This window comes from Microcaecilia unicolor, chromosome 6 (assembly GCF_901765095.1).
Source record: "Microcaecilia unicolor chromosome 6, aMicUni1.1, whole genome shotgun sequence".
NCBI classification, from domain to species: Eukaryota; Metazoa; Chordata; class Amphibia; order Gymnophiona; family Siphonopidae; genus Microcaecilia; species Microcaecilia unicolor.
In genome coordinates, this window is record NC_044036.1 from 13,022,616 (window position 1) to 13,042,070 (window position 19,455).

General features: G+C 46.1%; 1 protein-coding gene across 1 annotated transcript in view; it reads right to left on the minus strand.

The window, feature by feature from the left end:
* Positions 1-19,455, minus strand: part of LOC115471738 (phosphatidylinositol 3-kinase regulatory subunit gamma) — a 614,503-nt gene that overhangs the window by 504,665 nt on the left and 90,383 nt on the right. The window contains exons 3-4 of the mRNA XM_030205540.1: positions 7,120-7,212; positions 869-946 (exon numbers count right to left, since the gene is read on the minus strand). Coding sequence (XP_030061400.1) covers positions 869-946; positions 7,120-7,212 — 171 coding nt within the window. The remainder of the gene's footprint in view (positions 1-868; positions 947-7,119; positions 7,213-19,455) is intronic.

A 19,455-nucleotide genomic window follows, 5' to 3' on the forward strand; every position in this document is an offset into this window, starting at 1 on the left:
CGATCTCCAGGTACAGTCGGATTAGTACCTCTGAAACCTGTCTAGACGACATGAAATGATTTGGTGATCCCGCCTATTTCACTGCAGCTTCTCTTGTCTACCCCCTCCTCCCTCCAACTCCGAAGAGAGAAAGATTGATGGTAGAGAGACAGACCCGGACTGGCTACATTCATATTTTTCGAAAGGGAAGTATCCAGCAAAATCACAGAATGCACAGAGGACCCCCTAGTTTTCCTGGTGGGGGGTCCCCAACCCCCGCCAGATAAAAGCATTCGATCCTGCACCGGTCTCCAGCGCCGCCACATTGCATTCCCTGCTCTCGCTTCCCCTCACGTCCGGCACGCTCAATTTAACTAAAAGGAGCGTGCAGGACGTGAGGGGAAGAGCAAGGCAGGCAACGCGGCGGCAGAGACCGGTGCAGGATCGAATGCTTTTATCTGGCGGGGGTTGGGGACCCCCACCAGCCAAGGTATTTGCAGGGGCGGGGCGGCACACCACAATGTGCCCCCCCCCCACCTCGGGCTGTAGCCCCCTCCCACCGCAAGGTCTGGCTATGCCTCCTGCACAGCAGGGGCGTAGCCAGACAGCAGATTTTGGGTGGGCCTAGTCAAGAAGTGGGTGGGCACCAAGTGTTCTCCCCCCCCCCCCCCAATGTGATGAGGCCAGTATCAGCAGCTTAGGAAGCTTAGACTGCTGAAGTGGAGAGCGGTGTTTTCAGCACCATCAGGGGGAGGTCTTCAGCTGGCGGAGTTTGGTATCCCCACTAGCTAGCACTAAATGGGTGGGCCTGAGCCCTAAGTGGATGAGCCCCGGCCCACCTGTGGCTACACCACTGCTGCACAGTAGCATTGCCCCAGAAATGTCTCACCTGTCAGAAGCAACTTCTTCACCTCTGAGTCACTGACGGAGCCTGGAGAGGGCCTGTATAGAGTTTCACTGTCCATACCTGAAACACACGTACAGTGGAAGTTAGATAACCAGGACAGACACAGGGGAGAGCACCAAATAAGTGCCTAGTTATTTTATTTATTTTAATAACACTTGTTATTAGAAGCATGTACAACATAGTGGCATTTACCCATGCAGATTATTTACAGGGGTAAAGTGATTTCGGAAAGCGAACGTTTCCATGCCACTTGCTCGTTATGTAAAGGTTTCAGGGGGAGGCAGGTGTCGCAGACACGATCTGGGCAAGCCGACAAATTATACTTATATTTCCCAATGCAAATAGGATCGGCTTTTGCACCTCCGCAGAAGTGAGTTGCAGCCATTGCTTAATACAGACGGGGGGAGGGGGGGGGTTAATCCTCTATTTTTTTATTTTTGCATTCTACGAAGGAAAGAACTCACAGCAAACACATGAAGATTAAACACAACTCTTTCTTGAGGGAGGAAAGGGATCTCATCCTACTGTGGCAACTGAAACAAACATTCCTTAGCCGCCCACAGTGAAAAAGTAATCACCGACTCCAGACACCTCCTAATAGAGATTTTTGAAAACATTTTTAAAGGTTTTTTTTTTTGCAAAAAAAATGTTTTTTCTATGCAAACCAATTATACTCTGCTCACATTTCAAACAATGTCAACATCGCTATAGTGCTTCAGTACAAATGCACACTCTACAGTCCCATCTGGCAATGCCCCACAATAAAAAACTGGGAACTTATTTTAGTTCTGTAGTATTCAAGTCGCAGCCACAATGTTTAAACTCTGCTCAGTCTGGTCCCAATGGACCCATTTCGCTGTCGCTTCTTCAGGAAACCAACTGTAACAGGCTGCACGGTCTAGGCTGCAAACCAGGCTGCTCCGCTGTTGCTGAAGGTAAATTCCCCCTTTTTTTTGTGGGACATTGCCAGATGGGACTGTAGAGTGTGCATTTGTACTGAAGCACTATAGCGATTTTAACATTGTTTGAAATGTGAGCAGAGTATAATTGGTTTGCCTATAAAAAACATTTTTGCAAAAAAAAACCTTAAAAATGTTTTTCAAAAATTTTCAAACATCTCTATTGGGGGGGTGAGGAGGCGAGGCATGGGTGGGGGCAGCACTCAAAATGTGCCCCCAACCGTGGGCTCTGGCCCCCTCCCACCGTGAGGTCTAGCTACGCCCATTCTAGGGACAGAGAAAGTACCTGCATATAATGTTTACAGCACTGCATACGTCTAGTAGCGTCATAGAAATGACTAGTACATAAGTACATAAGTATTGCCATACTGGAAAAGACCAAAGGTCCATCAAGCCCAGCATCCTGTTTCCAACTGTGGCCAATCCAGGTCACAAATACCTGGCAAGATCCCAAAAAAGTACAAAACATTTTATACTGCTTACCCCAGAAATAGTGGATTTTCCCCAAGTCCATTTAATAATGGTCTATGGACTTTTCCTTTAGGAAGCCGTCCAAACCTTTTTTAAACTCCGCTAAGCTAACAGCCTTTACCACATTCTCTGGCAACGAATTCCAGAGTTTAATTACATGTTGAGTGAAGAAAAAGTTTCTCTGATTCGTTTTAAATTTACTACATTGTAGCTTCATCACATGCCCCCTAGTCCTAGTATTTTTGGAAAGCGTAAACAGATGCTTCACATCTACCCGTTCAACTCCACTCATTATTTTATAGTTGTGTACTTCTCTGCTAGTCAGAATTCTATTAGTATAAGAAGTCATTTATACACACGTGGCCACATCACTATATATAAAAGGCACCTCCAACGTTCGAATGAAGCCTCAAGCCGGAAACTTGAGGCGGCCGAGATATCCAGTTTGGCCATGAGTGTCTGCCCCGCCCTCGCGTCACAACGTGATGATGTCGAGGGCGAAGCAAACACACTCAACGAATCAAGGAAGCCCATTGGTTAATCTCTTGTTTCCACTCCCCAACGCAACCGTCATTCCCATACACTGAAAACCTTTGGCCATGAGTGTCTGCCCCGCCCTCGCGTCACAACGTGATGACGTCGAGGGCGGAGCAAACACACAACGAATCAAGAAAGCCCATTGGTTAATCTCTTGTTTCCATTCCCCAACGCAGCCATCATTCCCATACACTGAAAACCAAACAAAATCGCTACTGCACCCCATCCCCCCGCCCACACTCCCCCTCACCCACCCTCCCGCAGCCGCTCGCTCACCGTTCCGCCGCACCCCCCTCTCCTCCCCGACTCTGGCCATGCAGCAGGACGATTACTATACACGAGTGGAACGGACCCAATCAACTACAATGTAAGCATCGAGGCCCATTGGTTAATCTCTATTTCCACGTCCCAACACAGCCGTCATTCCCATACACTCAAAACCAAGCACACCTACGAGCTGCTGATACACATTGTCGTTTTCACTCAAAACCAAACAAAATCACCACTGCACCCCGGCCCCCCACCCACACTCCCCCTCAACCACCCTCCCCCAGCCGCTCACTCACCATTCCGCCGCACCCCCCTCTCCTCTCCGACTGGCCATGCAGCAGGACGATTACTACACACGAGTGGAACTGACCCTAATCAACTACAATGTAAGCAACGGGGCCCATTGGTTAATCTCTATTTCCACTCCCCAACACAGTTGTCATTCCCATACACTCAAAACCAAGCACACCTACGCGCTGCTGATACACATTGTCGTTTTTTTCCCTTCTTCCATCTGAAACACGTCTAAAGCTGTTTCTAGTGAATAAACTGCGCCTTTACAGGTAAAGGACAAAAGGTTTTTGGTTTTGGTTTCTTACTGCACACCTTTTTCATTTATTTGAAAGCTACACATCTGTACATATCAATCTAAACTACATATCACTAAAACAGTTTATCCAGCTGTTCCCTGTCTATGTGTGTCACTGAAAGAGTATGAGGGAGCTCCACCTGCCTATGGGTCATGACAGGACTTAGCTGCTGGACACCAGAAGCAGTGTCTCCTTAGGTTGAAAGCAAATACCAACCCCCCCCCCCCCCCACCAAGCACCTCGGAGGGAGGGAGGAAGGGAGGGGACAGGACCATGGAACCGGGAGGGAGGGGGAGGGACCCTTGAACTGGTAGGGGGACCCTGGAACTGGGAGGCGCACTATGGAACTGGGAGGCAGGGAGGGAAGGTGACCCTGGAACTCGGAGGGAGGGGGGATGACTCTGGAACTTGGAGGGAGGGAGGGGGGATGACCCTGGAACTCAGAGGGATGGAGGGAGGGATGGAGGGGGGAACCCTGGAACTGGGGCGGAGGAGGGAGGGTCCCCTGGCACACACTCTGATTCTCACACACACACTTTCTCTCTCACGGACACCCTCGCACCCAGTCTCACTCTCTCTCTCTGTCACACACACACACACTCGCACATTCACTCTCTCTCACACACTCAATCTCACACACTCCAAGGAAAACTTTGCTAGCGCCCGTTTGATTTCTGTCAGAAAAGGGCCTTTTTCACTAGTATGCTTATAAATGACTAGAAGGCCAACATTTCTGTGTGCTGTTTGCATCCAAAATTAGTTGCCAATTTATCAAATTAACCCCTATCCCCCAGATTCTATATCGTGTAACTAAAATTGCGTGCACAAATCTAGGCTTATTCTGATTTGTGTGTGTAACTTAATTGGTTGACAACATGCACTCCCTGCCTGCACAGCAACACTGCAACTACTGTAAGACATTTTGTAAAGACCCTGGGTGTGGACACGAGGCCAAATAGCAGAATGCAGTACCGGTAGTGGCGTTTCCCTCCTAGGCCTCTGAGGTACTTTCAGTGACTGAGAAGAAACTGCATCCTTCAAGTCCAGAGAGCATGGCCAATTGTTCTCATGAATCATAGGGAGATGGGTGCCCAATGAAACCATCCTGAACTTTTCGTTGACAAGGTATTTGTTCCGGGGCCCTTACATTTAGGAAAGGAAAAACTCCCCCTGATTTCTTGGTTACGAGAAAGTATCTGGAACAGAATCCCTGCCCTTCTTGCCCTGTTGGAATGGGCTCTACCAGATGAGCCTGGAGAAGGACAGAGAGTTCCTCTTCAAATACCTGACCATGCCAGGCACTGAGAGATGATGCCCATGGAGGACATTTGGAGGTCTTAGTGGCCAATCACGAGCGTATCCTGTGCGGACTATTTGGAGAACCCAGAGATCGGAGGTTACAAGGGCCACCTTTCTTGGAAAACATTTAGCCTCCGCTCTACTGGCAGGTCGTCCGGGACAGATACTTCGATGGCAGCTATGCTGTCCTGGAGCCAGTCATAAGCTCACCCCTGCTTTTGACTGGAGTGCAGGCTGTGACTTCTGTGGATATTGCAGGTGGGCCTGAGGGTGTTGGGTCTGGGGCTGTTGCTGAGGACGGGTAGGAGAGTAGTAGGAAGTCTTTCAGGACCCGCCAGGGGATTTCTGAGTAGTGGAGGATGCAGAAGGAGGCCTCCGAGAGAGGGACTGGATGATGTCAGTAGGTTTCTTGATGAGGTCAGCAACCTCTTCCACCTTGTCCCTGAAAAGGTTATCCCCCTAGCAATGCACATTCTCTAGCCTCTCCTGAACCGCAAGTTCAAGGTCAGAGACACGCAGCCATGAGAGCTGAAAATGCTAAAAAGAATATAAGGGCCAAACTGTGAGGGAATAAAATGATAAAATATGAAAAATTATCCACACAGAAAGGCACAAGTACGTGAGAAAAAGGCGCTGAGGAGATCATTGAGATGCGACCTCCTTGCTCCATGGAAAAACCAAGACTGAGTATTCCATGTTCACATGTTTATGCATGTGCAGTGGGTCCACTGCCAAAAGCCTCTTAAAAATATAGTGCGCTGGGCAGCATCCACACCGGGATCCGTCGGGATGATGTCACCCAAGTGTAAGGATACATCTGTCCTGCTTGTCCTCAGAGAAGTCCCATTTCTCACATTGAGTCCCTATGCAAAACAGGACTTCAAATATGTCACAGATAAACACTCTCTCATACTGAACTGATTTTTTTTTTTAGAGTCACTTTGTACGAGAGAATATCGCAGGAAAGAAATTAAAAGCAACGACTCAACAGCCATTAGAGTTGGTTAAGACGGAAAATGTCTCGCACAACTCTGTTCAATGTAATCCATAACCTAGTCGTAACAAATGTATTTCTATTATTCAAGTCTTATTGTAAGCCACACTGAGCCCACAAATAGGTGGGAAAATGTGGGATACAAATGCAATAAATAAATAAATAAAAAGGATTGTAAGTCTATTGTGTCCTTTCCAGTTCTAAGCTCCTGATGGTTTTGTTGACCTAGATCTCCTGATTATGGGATGGTCAGAATTTGAATACAGAATGGAGATGCTGTCCTGGCACTCCATAGGAGGGGGGTTGGCTAAACACAGCATGGGTGAAGCCTTCTGGCATACCAGGGTCAGCATAAGTCTAAAGAGAATCCACAAGAAAAGTGGAGAACTCGATAGATCCCACGAGGCGTGAAATGAAAAATAAAAAAGGCGGGAATATAAGCCAGGCTATCCAAAGAATGGAACCAAATTATCTTTAAAAAAACAAAATTTAATAATTTTCAAACAAATAATAATATAACAATCACACATTAAAAATGACTCGACACAACGTTGTGTTTCGGCCGGGTGCCTTGTGCTAAAAAGTGGCTTCCAAAAGTCCAGGCTCCCTGCCACAGGCGCTGAGAGGAACAGAGCTCTTGACAGTCACACACGAAAGGAGGAAAGGGACTCAACTGAAAGTGGCTGAGTCTGATCGCCCGCCTGGGGAAAGTGAAGAGGGTCCATCTGGACTGAACTGAAGGACAGGGGGCGCTAGGGGACATCTTTTATCCTTGGAATCTTTTATCTGCATTTTGAGATTCCTTTGATGTGTTATATTCAATTTCACCTTGATTAATAAGACTCCTGATGTAGGCCTATTCGGCCGAAACACAACGTTGTGTCGAGTCATTTTTAATGTGTGATTGTTATATTATTATTTGTTTGAAAATTATTAAATTTTGTTTTTTTAAAGATAATTTGGTTCCATTCTTTGGATAGCCTGGCTTATATTCCCACCTTTTTTTTATTTTTTTCATACCAGGGTCAGCACCCATTAAAAATGACCCCATGGAATGAGTGGGAGGCAAGGAATGGCTGTAGCCAGGCAATGTGAAATGATAATTGTCCCTACCTTCTTTTTCCAGTGCTTCGATGAATCTCAATACAACCAGAGGTGTTTGTTCTGGGAGACTTAACTCGGTACAGTCCTGCTGCCCCAGGGGATCTGCTAGAGAGAGACAAAAACAGTTTAGTACAGTGATTCCAGGAAGATTGACAGCTAAAGCAGAGAGAGCTGAGCCAGAACTACAGTAGAGTGCTGTGACCCTTGACATTGATTATCTTTCCATTTGCTTTGTCCTACACAGCACCACAGATGCCATTAGCGTGACCCCTTCTCTCTCATACAGGGGAACACGATTATTTGTTATGACCTCACATAAGATTAACAACCTGCAATCGTAAAAAGGACCTTGTGTGTGTGTTCATGTATGGCAGGAGACCGGGGTTCTATACACTGTACAGATGTGTGCATATATTTCTATCTACATATATGTGTCTGTAGATATTGTAAGTAAAAATTGTATGCGTGATTGTGCATGCATGTATTATGTTTGTGCGTGTGGATGTCTTTGTGGATGTATCTCTCAGCATTCATATGTCAGTCTACAGGTGTGTTTTTCCAGTGCTTCGATGGAGGAGTGGCCTAGTGGTTAGGGTGGTGGACTTTGGTCCTGGGGAACTGGGTTCGATTCCCACTGCAGGCACAGGCAGCTCCTTGTGACTCTGGGCAAGTCACTTAACCCTCCATTGCCCCATGTAAGCTGCATTGAGCCTGCCATGAGTGGGAAAGCGCGGGGTACAAATGTAACAAAAATAAAATAGATACTATTGGAGATTCTACATGGAATGTTGATATTCCACTAGCAACATTCCATGTAGAAGGCTGCGCAGGCTTCTGTTTCTGTGAGTCTGACGTCCTGCACGTACGTGCAGGACATCAGACTCACAGAAGCAGAAGCCTGCGTGGCCACATTGGTGATCTGCAAGGGCCGCCGACAACATTCCATGTAGAATCTCAAATAGTAGCAACAGTGGAGGAGTGGCCTAGTGGTTAGGGTGGTGGACTTTGGTCCTGAGGAACTGAGTTTGATTCCCACTTCAGGCACAGGCAGCTCCTTGTGACTCTGGGCAAGTCACTTAACCCTCCATTGCCCCTGGTACAAAATAAGTTCCTGAATATATATAAACTGCTTTGAATGTAGTTGCAAAAACCTCAGAAAGGTGGTATGTCAAGTCCCATTTCCCTTTCCCCCTTTCCCTTATGACATCACAATATCAGAAGTGAGCCATGTATTGGGCAATCAAGCCATTGTGACATCACTGATGAGGTTGGCTCTTATTGGTGGAATGAGTGGAGGACTGGCCTAGTGGTTAGTGCAGCGGACTCTGATTCTGGGGAACTGGGTTCAATTCCCACTGCAGCTCCTTGTGACTCTGGGCAAGTCACTTAACCCTCCATTGCCCCAGGTACAAATAAGGACCTGTATATAATATGTAAGCCGCATTGAACCTGCTATGAGTGGGAAAGCGCGGAGTACAAATGTAAGAAAAATAAGATTGGGTTATAGCCACATATCAGGGTGTAGCTCATGGAGTTTAAATATAAAAATGTGTTTTAGTAGGCGACTAGTTGCGGGTATATAGGGATTTGTATATGTCTGCGTCCATCTAACTGTCCCTGTCTTGATATATAGCAGGGGTGTAGCCAGACCTCACAGTGGGAGGGGGTCAGTCCTAGGTTGGGGGGCACATTTTGAGTGCCTCCTCGCCCCCTCACAAACAAATACCTTTGCTGGCGGGGGTCCCCAACCCCCACCAGCCGAAGCCTTCTTCAGCGCGGTCTCCAGCGCGGCGGCGTTCGCTGCTCTTCTTTCTTCTTGCTCCACCCGTGCACGCTCAGAAGAAAGAAGAGCAGGGGGCAGGTAGGCAGCGAACGCGGCTGCGCTGGAGACCGCTGAGCATCAGTGTGCACAGGAAGAGCAAGAAGAAAGAAGATCATGGGGCAGGCAGCGAACACAGTTGCACTGGAGACTGTGCTGAAGAAAGCTTAGGCTGGTGGGGGTTGGGGACCCCCGCCAGCCAAACCAGGGGCCCGGATGAAATTTGTGGAGGCCAGGCCCCTATGGCTCCCCATAGCTACGCCCCTGCTATATAGAGGTTTGTATAGGTGAAAGTTTGTGTGTGTCAAACTGTCCCTGTGTGTGTATATAGGGGGTTGTATAGGTGTAAGAGTGTTTGTGTGTATCTAACTGTCCCTGTGTGTGTATATAGAGGTTTCTATAGGTATAAGAGTGTTTGTGTGCATCTAACTGTTCCTGAGTGGATATATAGGGGTTGGTATAGGTGTGTTCCTGTGTGGGTATATAGGGGTTTGAATTGGTGTGTTTGTAGGAGACCCTGTAAAGGTGTATGTGTGTAGCGCTGTTAGTACGTACAGTAGGTAAGGAAGTATGAATATGTACACCGGTCCTCAAGGGCCACAACCCAGTCTGGTTTTCAGGATTTCCATGATGACTTTGTATTCACTGCTTCCATTTTATGCCGATAGATCTGTTTCATATTCATTGAGTAGATGCTGAATAGCTTAAAGGCCTATGGCCCTTGAAAACTAAGTTTGGAGACCCCTGGTGTATTGGAGACAGGGTCAGAGGAATATATATTTGTTTGGGGGTGGTTTAAGCTACCAAACCTTTCCCCCCATCCCCCAAGTTCCCTAGTAGTTAGTGTCATTTGGACTAAAAGTTGCTCCAGCCCATGGCCCTTGTGGTGCATCCAGTTCCGCTGTCTGCACATGGAGAGTTATAAACGTCCAATACGTGTGGCTGAAAAATAATTTTTTATTTTCTGCCGCATGTATCAGACACGTGCCAAGTGGCATTTGGCGCACATAGGTCATTACCGCCCGGTTACCGCGTGAGACTTTATCACTAGGTCAATGGCTGGTGCTAAGGTCTCAGACCCAAAATGGACGCCCGGCAATTTTCATTTTGCTGTACATCCATTTTCTTCAAAAATTTTAAAAAGGCCTTTTTTTTACAGGTGCGCTGAAAAATGATTCTGCACGCGCCCAAAACTCGCACCTACACTACTGCAGGCCATTTTTCAGGGCACCTTAGTAAAACGACCCCTGAGAGACTGAGATCATATCAGCTGATATCCTTAATCTACTGAGGCCTTTTCTCCACGTAATTACCGGCGCTTAATTTCAGCAATGATTAAGTATAGCTATAGTATTAAGATTCTATTGCACACAGGTTGGATTTTGGTTTTTCAACCTACGCAAAACGAATCCATTTGCAAACATTACCATGGCTGAAAAAATTTTCATGTTCTATGCTCTATGTTAACCCAGCTTGAGGAGTGGCCTAGTGGTTAGTGCAGTGGACTTTGATCCTGGGGAACTGAGTTCAATTTCCACTGCAGCTCCTTGTGACTCTGGGCAAGTCACCTAACCCTCCATTGCCCCTGGTACAAAATAAGTACCTGAATATATGTAAACTGCTTTGAATGTAGTTGCAAAAACCTCAGAAAGGCTGTATATCAAGTCCCAGTTCCCTTTCCCTATTTGAGATTCTACATGGAATATTGAAACTATTTGTAGATTCTACATGGAATGTTGCTAGTGGAGGAGTAGCCTAGTGGTTAGTGCAGTGGACTTTGATTCTGGGGAACTGGGTTCAATTCCCACTGCAGCTCCTTGTGACTCTGGGCAAGTCACTTAACCCTCCATTGCCCCTGGTACAAAATAAGTACCTGAATATATGGAAACCTCTTTGAATGTAGTTGCAAAAACCTCAGAAAGGCTGTATATCAAGTCCCAGTTCCCTTTCCCTATTTGAGATTCTACATGGAATGTTGAAACTATTTGTAGATTCTGTTGCTACTAGGACGTCAGACTCACAGAAACAGAAGCCTGCGCGGCCGCATTGCTGATCTGCAAGGGCAGGCTTCTACAGGGAATGTTGCTAGTGAAGGAGTAGGATAGTGGTTAGTGCAGCGGACTCTGATTCTGGGGAACTGGGTTCGATTCCCACTGCTGCTCCTTGTGACTCTGGGCAAGTCACTTAACCCTCTATTGCCCCTGGTACAAAATAAGTACCTGAATATATGTAAACTGCTTTGAATGTAGTTGCAAAAACCTCAGAAAGGCAGTGTATCAAGTCCCATTTCCCTTTTTCAACCCCTAAATACTACAGTACATAACTTGAAAGAGAAAAACGTAAATTTCATTTACATGACAATGGGGAAGTACCTCAATCCATGATCTGGGGTACCTTTACACCTGCTGTTAGACAGCAGATATGTTCTTGCAGAACAAACCAAATAATGAAAACAGCTCTGTGTAATCAGTCAACTAGAAAATGAGAAATTACTGGGCATATGAAAACAGACTACAAAGAGGTTAGAGAAAAATTACACAATGAAAGAATGGAAAAATTCTGTATACTTTCCGATTTACACCAAAAGCTTTACATAAAGAAAGAGGAACAAGGTTAATAGGATGTTAGCAGCTTTTTGAACATTTCAGCTCAAGGTCAAGCAGCCACTTTGCCAGCTCTGTTGTACTCACATAAATGAGAGTTCCTTTTCGGCTGCAAACTACTACTATTTAGCATTTCTATAGCACTACAAGGCGTACGCAGCGCTGCACAGACATAGAAGAAAGACAGTCCCTGCTCAAAGAGCTTACAATCTAATAGAAAAAAAATAAAGTAAGCAAGTCAAATCAATTAATGTGTACAGGAAGGAGGAGAGGAGGGTAGGTGGAGGCGAGTGGTTACGAGTCAAAAGCAATGTTAAAGAGGTGGGCTTTCAGTCTAGATTTAAAGGTGGCCAAGGATGGGGCAAGACGTAGGGGCTCAGGAAGTTTATTCCAGGTGTAGGGTGCAGCGAGACAGAAGGCGCAAAGTCTGAAGTTGGCAGTAGTGGAGAAGGGAACAGATAAGAAGGATTTATCCATGGAGCGGAGTGCACGGGAAGGGGTGTAGGGAAGGACGAGTGTGGAGAGATACTGGGGAGCAGCAGAGTGAGTACATTTATAGGTTAGTAGAAGAAGTTTGAACAGGATGCGAAAACGGATAGGGAGCCAGTGAAGGGTCTTGAGGAGAGGGGTAGTATGAGTAAAGCAACCCTGGCGGAAGACGAGACGGGCAGCAGAGTTTTGAACCGACTGGAGAGGGGAGAGGTGACTAAGTGGGAGGCCAGCAAGAAGCAGATTGCAGTAGTCTAAACGAGAGGTGACAAGGGTGTGGATGAGGGTTTTGGTAGACTGCTCGGAAAGAAAGGGGCGGATTTTACTGATGTTGTAAAGAAACATCAGTCTGTGGGCTGAATTTGACCATTTAATCAACAATCTAGATTTCTAACAGGTTATTCCTACATAAAGGTATAACCATGGTGCTCATTTTCAAAGCACTTAGAGTTGCAAAGTTACATGTTAAACGTCCCAAATCCGAATAGGAAATATGGTCATTTTTGAAACCGTAAAATGTCTATCTTTTTTGAAAATACTGTTTTGAACATGATTCTGTGCTCTGTGTGTTTATTTTTTCAGGCCATTTTCGAAAAAAAAAAAAAAAATAGTACAAGTGAAAAATGTAGAAAATCAAGCCACTGGGATGTAGGAGGAGCCAGCATTTTTAGCAGACTGGTCCCCCAGACAACCCAGGAGAGCAATGGGGCACTGCTGTGGACTTCATTTAAATGCTCCCAGGTACTTCATTTAAATTGCTCCCTTATCTTGTCTGCTGAGCCCCCCAAAACCCACTACCCCCAAATGTACACCACTACAATAGCCCTTATGGGCAAAGGGCACCTAGATGTGGGTACAGTGGGTTTCTGATGAGTTTTGGAGGGCTCAATTTCCACCACACGTGTAACAGGAAGGGGGAGCTATGGGCCTGGGTCCACCTCTCTACAGTGCACATCTTTTGGGTATGCGCTGGGCCAGTTTTTACCGCATCCTGGAAAAAGGGCTTTTTTTAAGGGGCAGGAAAATGGATGTGTGGCAAAGTACAAACCAGTGCGCATCCATTTTCAGCCTGAGGCCTTACTGCCACCCATTGACTTAGCGGTAAGGCCTCATGTGCTACCCCTGACAATTATGCCCCTCAAGGGGGCGTGTTAAGGGCGGGATCTGGACATTTTTCAGCCATAGAGGAACAAAACAAAAAAGTGTCCATGGCTAAAAAACTAAGACATTTTGAACTAGACCTGTTTTTTTAACAAATAAGGCACAAAAGGGTGCCCTAAATGATCAGATAACCACTGGAGGGAATTGAGGGTGACCCCACAATACCCCCCCTGTGGTCACTGACCCCCTCCCACCCCCCACAAATGTGAATACAAATATTATTTAGCAGCCTCAGATGTTAAAGTCAGGTCTATTAGAGCAGCATGCTGGTCCCTGGAGTAGTGTAGTGGTCAGTGCAGTGCACCATGGCGTGGGGGACTCTGGTCCCTACTTCCCTCTACCTATAACATCTGTGAGGGAAACTGTGAGCCCTCCAAAACTCACCAGAAACCCACTGTACCCACATATAGGTGCCACCTTCATCCATAAGGGCTATTGTAGTGGTGTACAGTTGTGGGCAGTGGGTTTGGGGTGGGTTTTGTGGGGCTCAGTAGACAAGATAAGGGAGCAATGGTGAGATGTGCACCTGAGAGCATGTTTTTGAAGTCCACTGGGTGCTTCATTTATGTCCTGAGATGTCTGGGAGACCAGTCTACTAAAAATGCGGGTCCCTCCTACATCCTAATGGCTTGATTTTCTACGTTTTTCACTTGGACTTTTTTTTTTTTTTTTTTAATGGACCAAAACACAAAACCTTGTTAGAAACAGTATTTTCGAAAATACTTTGAAAATGATCTTCTTTCCTATTCAGATTCTGGACGTTTTTTTTGCAAAACATCTAAAGTCGGACTTAGACGTCATATCAAAAATGCCCCTCCACGACACCAAGGAAGCCACAAGTCAATCAGCTCAGAAAACAATGCTGACCAAACAGCGCTTCTCGGGAGAATTCGCATCCACAAGCATCTGGAACAGATCATCTGGTCTTCAGGTTTTCTGTAGTCGAAGTCTTTGATCCAGCATTGAAATGTTGCGGTGGTTTCTGGCTTTGGAAAGCAGCGATACCATCTCTTACAAAGAAGGGTTTCCTCTAACTCTGTTCCCAAATTAATCACTGTAAGTCAAAGTGAGCAGATGTTCTATTATAACAGTAGAGAGCTGGCAACCAGATGTCTCTCTCCAGGTCATGCTCTGAAATTACCCTCTGCATGAAAATTCCTTCTTAGTAAAGTGGCATTCGAGTTTTTGTCTCAACGTATATGTCGAGCAAACACTGGTGTTTTCTATTGTGCAGTGGGGGGGGGGGGGGGGGGGGGGGGGAGGGGGCTCCTGGCCAGTTAAGTACATAAGTAATGCCACACTGGGAAAAGACCAAGGGTCCATCGAGCCCAGCATCCTGTCCTTGACAGCAGCCAATCCAGGCCAAGGGCACCTGGCGAGCTTCCCAAACGTACAAACATTCTATACAATCAAGCCATTGTGACATCACTAATGAGGTTGGCTCTTATTGGTGGAATGTGCCACTATGACATCACAATAGGTTAAATCACTGCTCTATGTAATAAAAGTGAGCCAAGTAGAGGACATAAGTAATGCCACACTGGGAAAAGACCAAGGGTCCATCGAGCCCAGCATCCTGTCCTCGACAGCGGCCAATCCAGGCCAAGGGCACCTGGCGAGCTTCCCAAATGTACAAACATTCTATACATGTTATTCCTGGAATTGTGGATTTTTCCCAAGTCCATTTAGTAGTGGTTTATGGACTTGTTCTTTAGGAAACCGTCTAACCCCTTTTTAAACTCTGCTAAGCTAACCGCCTTCACCACGTTCTCCGGCAACCTTAAGACAGCTACGCACCAATATTCACCGGCTGACTGGCTAAGTTTAGCGGCTAGATAGGCCTGCATAAATAGCAGGTCTATTTTTGGCCGCTATAATTAAGCTGGTCAGCTCATGAATATTTGTTTAACCGTCTATGTGCATAGCAGCCAAAAATTTCTGAGTTCGCTGTTGACCATGGAAGTTAACCAGGTTGCCTCCTGCAGTCTGAATATCAACCGTTAAATGTCTGCAGTGCCCGGATAAACTTCTGGGTCCACCCTGACTCCACTCCAGTACTAACTGGATGATGCTGTGGTGGTCAGTGCTAACATTTGCAACATTTATTCAGTTAAATTAAGTTAGGTAGAAAGGGCGACAGCCAAAGCCAGAAGGATGCTTGGGTGCATAGGAAGAGGAATAGCCAGCAGCAAAAAGGAGGTGATGATGCCTCTGTATAAGTCTCTGCTGAGGCCCCATTTAGAATTCTATTTACAATTCTGGAGACCGCACCTTCAAAAAGATATAATGAGAATGGAGTTTGTCCAGAGGGCAGCTACTAAAATGGTCAGTGGTCTTCATCATAAACCATATAGAGACAGACTCATAGACCTTGATACGTTTACTTTGGAACATAGGAGCATAAGAGTAGCCATACTAGGTCAGATCTAGCCCAGTATCCTGTTTTCCAAACAGTGGCCAAGCCAGGTCACAAATACTTGGCAGAAACCCAAGTCGTGGCAACATTCCATGTAAAACCCCAAAGAATAGCAAGATTCTGGAATCCTAAAGAGTGACAAGAATCTTGCCACAAGATTACAAGCAGAATCTCAAAGAGTAGCAAGATTCCATGTAGAACCCCAAAGAACAGCAAGATTCTGGAATCCTAAAGAGTGACAAGATTCCAAGCAGAATCTCAGAGTAGCAACACTCCATACTACAAATCCCAGGGCAAGCAGTTGCTTCCCATGTCTGTCTCAATAGAAGACTATAGACTTTTCCTCCAGGAATTTGTCCAACCCTTTTTTAAACCCAGATACACTAACCGCTGTTACCACATCCTCCGGCAAAGAGTTCCAGAGCTTAACTATTCGTTGAGTGAAAAAATGGTCTCCTAGTCGTTGTACTTTTGGAATGAGTAAAAACTCGATTTACTTCTACTCATTCTACACCACTCAGGATTTTATAGACCTCAATCATATCTCCCCTCATCTGTCTCTTTTCCAAGCTGAAGAGCCCTAACCTCTTTAGCCTTTCCTCATACGAGAGAAGTTCCATCTAAAGTCACATACATAGAGGATTCAACACTATTGCGTTTGGTTACATTGTGACAACAAACATCCCGTGATCTTCAACAGAAACCTAACAATTTCCTAATCCTATCCCAAATCCCCCCACGACTGTTATAATTTTTAAATATACATGCAATTTAACCCAGTGATATGAAGTATTGATTTAAATAATTGACACTTTGGATATGTGGATTTTTTTTTTAGCACCAGTGATGTGGAGTTGATAAAGATAGAAGATGTCAGGTTTTCCTAATGGTCCTCATGAAAATCAGTGGCGTCTCTAGACAGAAATATTTGGGGTGGCAACAGGGAGGCAATCCAGGTATGCAGGGAGCAAGCCAAAGAGACATTTCCATATATAACAATTACACCCCTACACCTTTAAAAAAGCTATCAAAGACACTATTGGGTTGATATTAAAGGGGTTTAAGCATGCACAAGAGCCTTCTGACCATTTAAATTGTTTGTGCCTGCTTAGCTGCCAATAATCAGCATCATTTAACTGGTCAGTGCCACGGAATGTTGGAAGAGGGCAGGTGAGGGGCGGTACAGGAGGAGGAGCCAAGAGTTATGCAAGTGCCACAATAGTCAGTGCTGGTACCCAGATAGCTAATCGGGCACGTAGGACTCCATAAAAATTATTATTATTCGTTGCATTTGTATCCCACCTTATCCCACCTCTTTGCAGGCTCAAAGTGGCTTACAATACATCATGAGTAGTGGAAGAATGTTAGTAATATAAACATTTAGTATTGCATGATCTTGGTCGGCATGATGATAATTCAAAGTAGTAGTATACAAGCAGATTTTAGGAAACAGTTCTGAGCAGTGTTGCCAGGTGGGCGGTTTTTCCACGACCCGCCGCGGGAAATTTTTGCCCGCGGCAGGTTGCGGTTTTTTGGGCTTCTTTTTTTTCTTTTGGGCGGTTTTCAGGCGGTTTTTTCGGCCGCGGGGGGCGGGGTTAGTGATGTTTTGGGCGGGGTTAGTGATGTTCTGGGCAGGGCCGATGACGGCGGGGGCGGGGGTGATGACGCGAGGTGGGGGTGTCAGGGGCGGGGTTTGAGTCTGGGCGGGTTTTGGGCTGTTTTTAGGCTGGATTGGGTGGGAAAAAAATTTTCCACCTGGCAACCCTGGTTCTGAGATTAAATAGGCATAAGTACATAAGTACATAAGTAGTGCCATACTGGGAAAGACCAAAGGTCCATCTAGCCCAGCATCCTGTCACCGACAGTGGCCAATCCAGGTCAAGGGCACCTGGCACGCTCCCCAAACGTAAAAACATTCCAGACAAGTTATACCTAAAAATGCGGAATTTTTCCAAGTCCATTTAATAGCGGTCTATGGACTTGTCCTTTAGGAATCTATCTAACCCCTTTTTAAACTCCGTCAAGCTAACCGCCCGTACCACGTTCTCCGGCAACGAATTCCAGAGTCTAATTACACGTTGGGTGAAGAAAAATTTTCTCCGATTCGTTTTAAATTTACCACACTGTAGCTTCAACTCATGCCCTCTAGTCCTAGTATTTTTGGATAGCGTGAACAGTCGCTTCACATCCACCCGATCCATTCCACTCATTATTTTATACACTTCTATCATATCTCCCCTCAGCCGTCTCTTCTCCAAGCTGAAAAGCCCTAGCCTTCTCAGCCTCTCTTCGTAGGAAAGTCGTCCCATCCCCACTATCATTTTTGTCGCCCTTCGCTGTACCTTTTCCAATTCTACTATATCTTTTTTGAGATACGGAGACCAGTACTGAACACAATACTCCAGGTGCGGTCGCACCATGGAGCGATACAACGGCATTATAACATCCGCACACCTGGACTCCATACCCTTCCTAATAACACCCAACATTCTATTCGCTTTCCTAGCCGCAGCAGCACACTGAGCAGAAGGTTTCAGCGTATCATCGACGACGACACCCAGATCCCTTTCTTGATCCGTAACTCCTAACGCGGAACCTTGCAAGACGTAGCTATAATTCGGGTTCCTCTTACCCACATGCATCACTTTGCACTTGTCAACATTGAACTTCATCTGCCACTTGCACGCCCATTCTCCCAGTCTCGCAAGGTCCTCCTGTAATCGTTCACATTCCTCCTGCGACTTGACGACCCTGAATAATTTTGTGTCATCGGCGAATTTAATTACCTCACTAGTTATTCCCATCTCTAGGTCATTTATAAATACATTAAAAAGCAACGGACCCAGCACAGACCCCTGCGGGACCCCACTAACTACCCTCCTCCACTGAGAATACTGGCCACGCAATCCTACTCTCTGCTTCCTATCTTTCAACCAGTTCTTAATCCATAATAATACCCTACCTCCGATTCCATGACTCTGCAATTTCTTCAGGAGTCTTTCGTGCGGCACTTTGTCAAACGCCTTCTGAAAATCCAGATATACAATATCAACCGGCTCCCCATTGTCCACATGTTTGCTTACCCCCTCAAAAAAATGCATTAGGCGAGTTGTGCATATTCACTTGGGTTGATTCTTTTTGGTATGCTCTTTCAAAGAGATGGGTCTTCAGTAGTATGCGGAAGTTCATTATTTCGTATATCGATTTCAAGTTGCACGGCAGTGCGTTCCATAACTGTGTGATCAAGTAGGTGAAGTTTGACCCATGCATTAGTTTGTATTTCATTCCTTTGCAACTTGGGAAGTGTAGATCAAGGAATCAGTCCTAACTTTGCCCAGCTAGGTATGTAGGTGCAGGCACAAAATATTGGTTGGCACCCGCATAACTCCAGCCTGCAGAGTACAGTGTCCTCTTCTTCCCATTTATCCTGGCAAACTCCAATTGACCCTCCCAACGCAATCCCTGATCCCTGACACATTTGCAGACCCCCGACACAATTGCAGAGTCCCCTCCCACCCCCTGCTACAATTGTGGACCCCCTCTCTTTGCAAGTTAAATTAAGCCCCCCTAAGCCTAATGTGGGGCAATAAGGACATGAGCAAACCCCACTCGCTCCTGCCCCTAGAAGCTCCACTGTAAAAATGCCATTGTGACTAACACTGTAATACCATAGACTACCACCAGAGGTCACAGTGGCCATTTTCACAATGAAGCCATTAGGAGATGGAGCAAATGGGGTATAATAGACTGGGGGGCCCTGTTCCATCGGGGGGGGGGGGGGGGGGGCAGGGAGTCTGCAAATGTGTTATAAGTACATAAGTACATAAGTAGTGCCATACTGGGAAAGACCAAAGGTC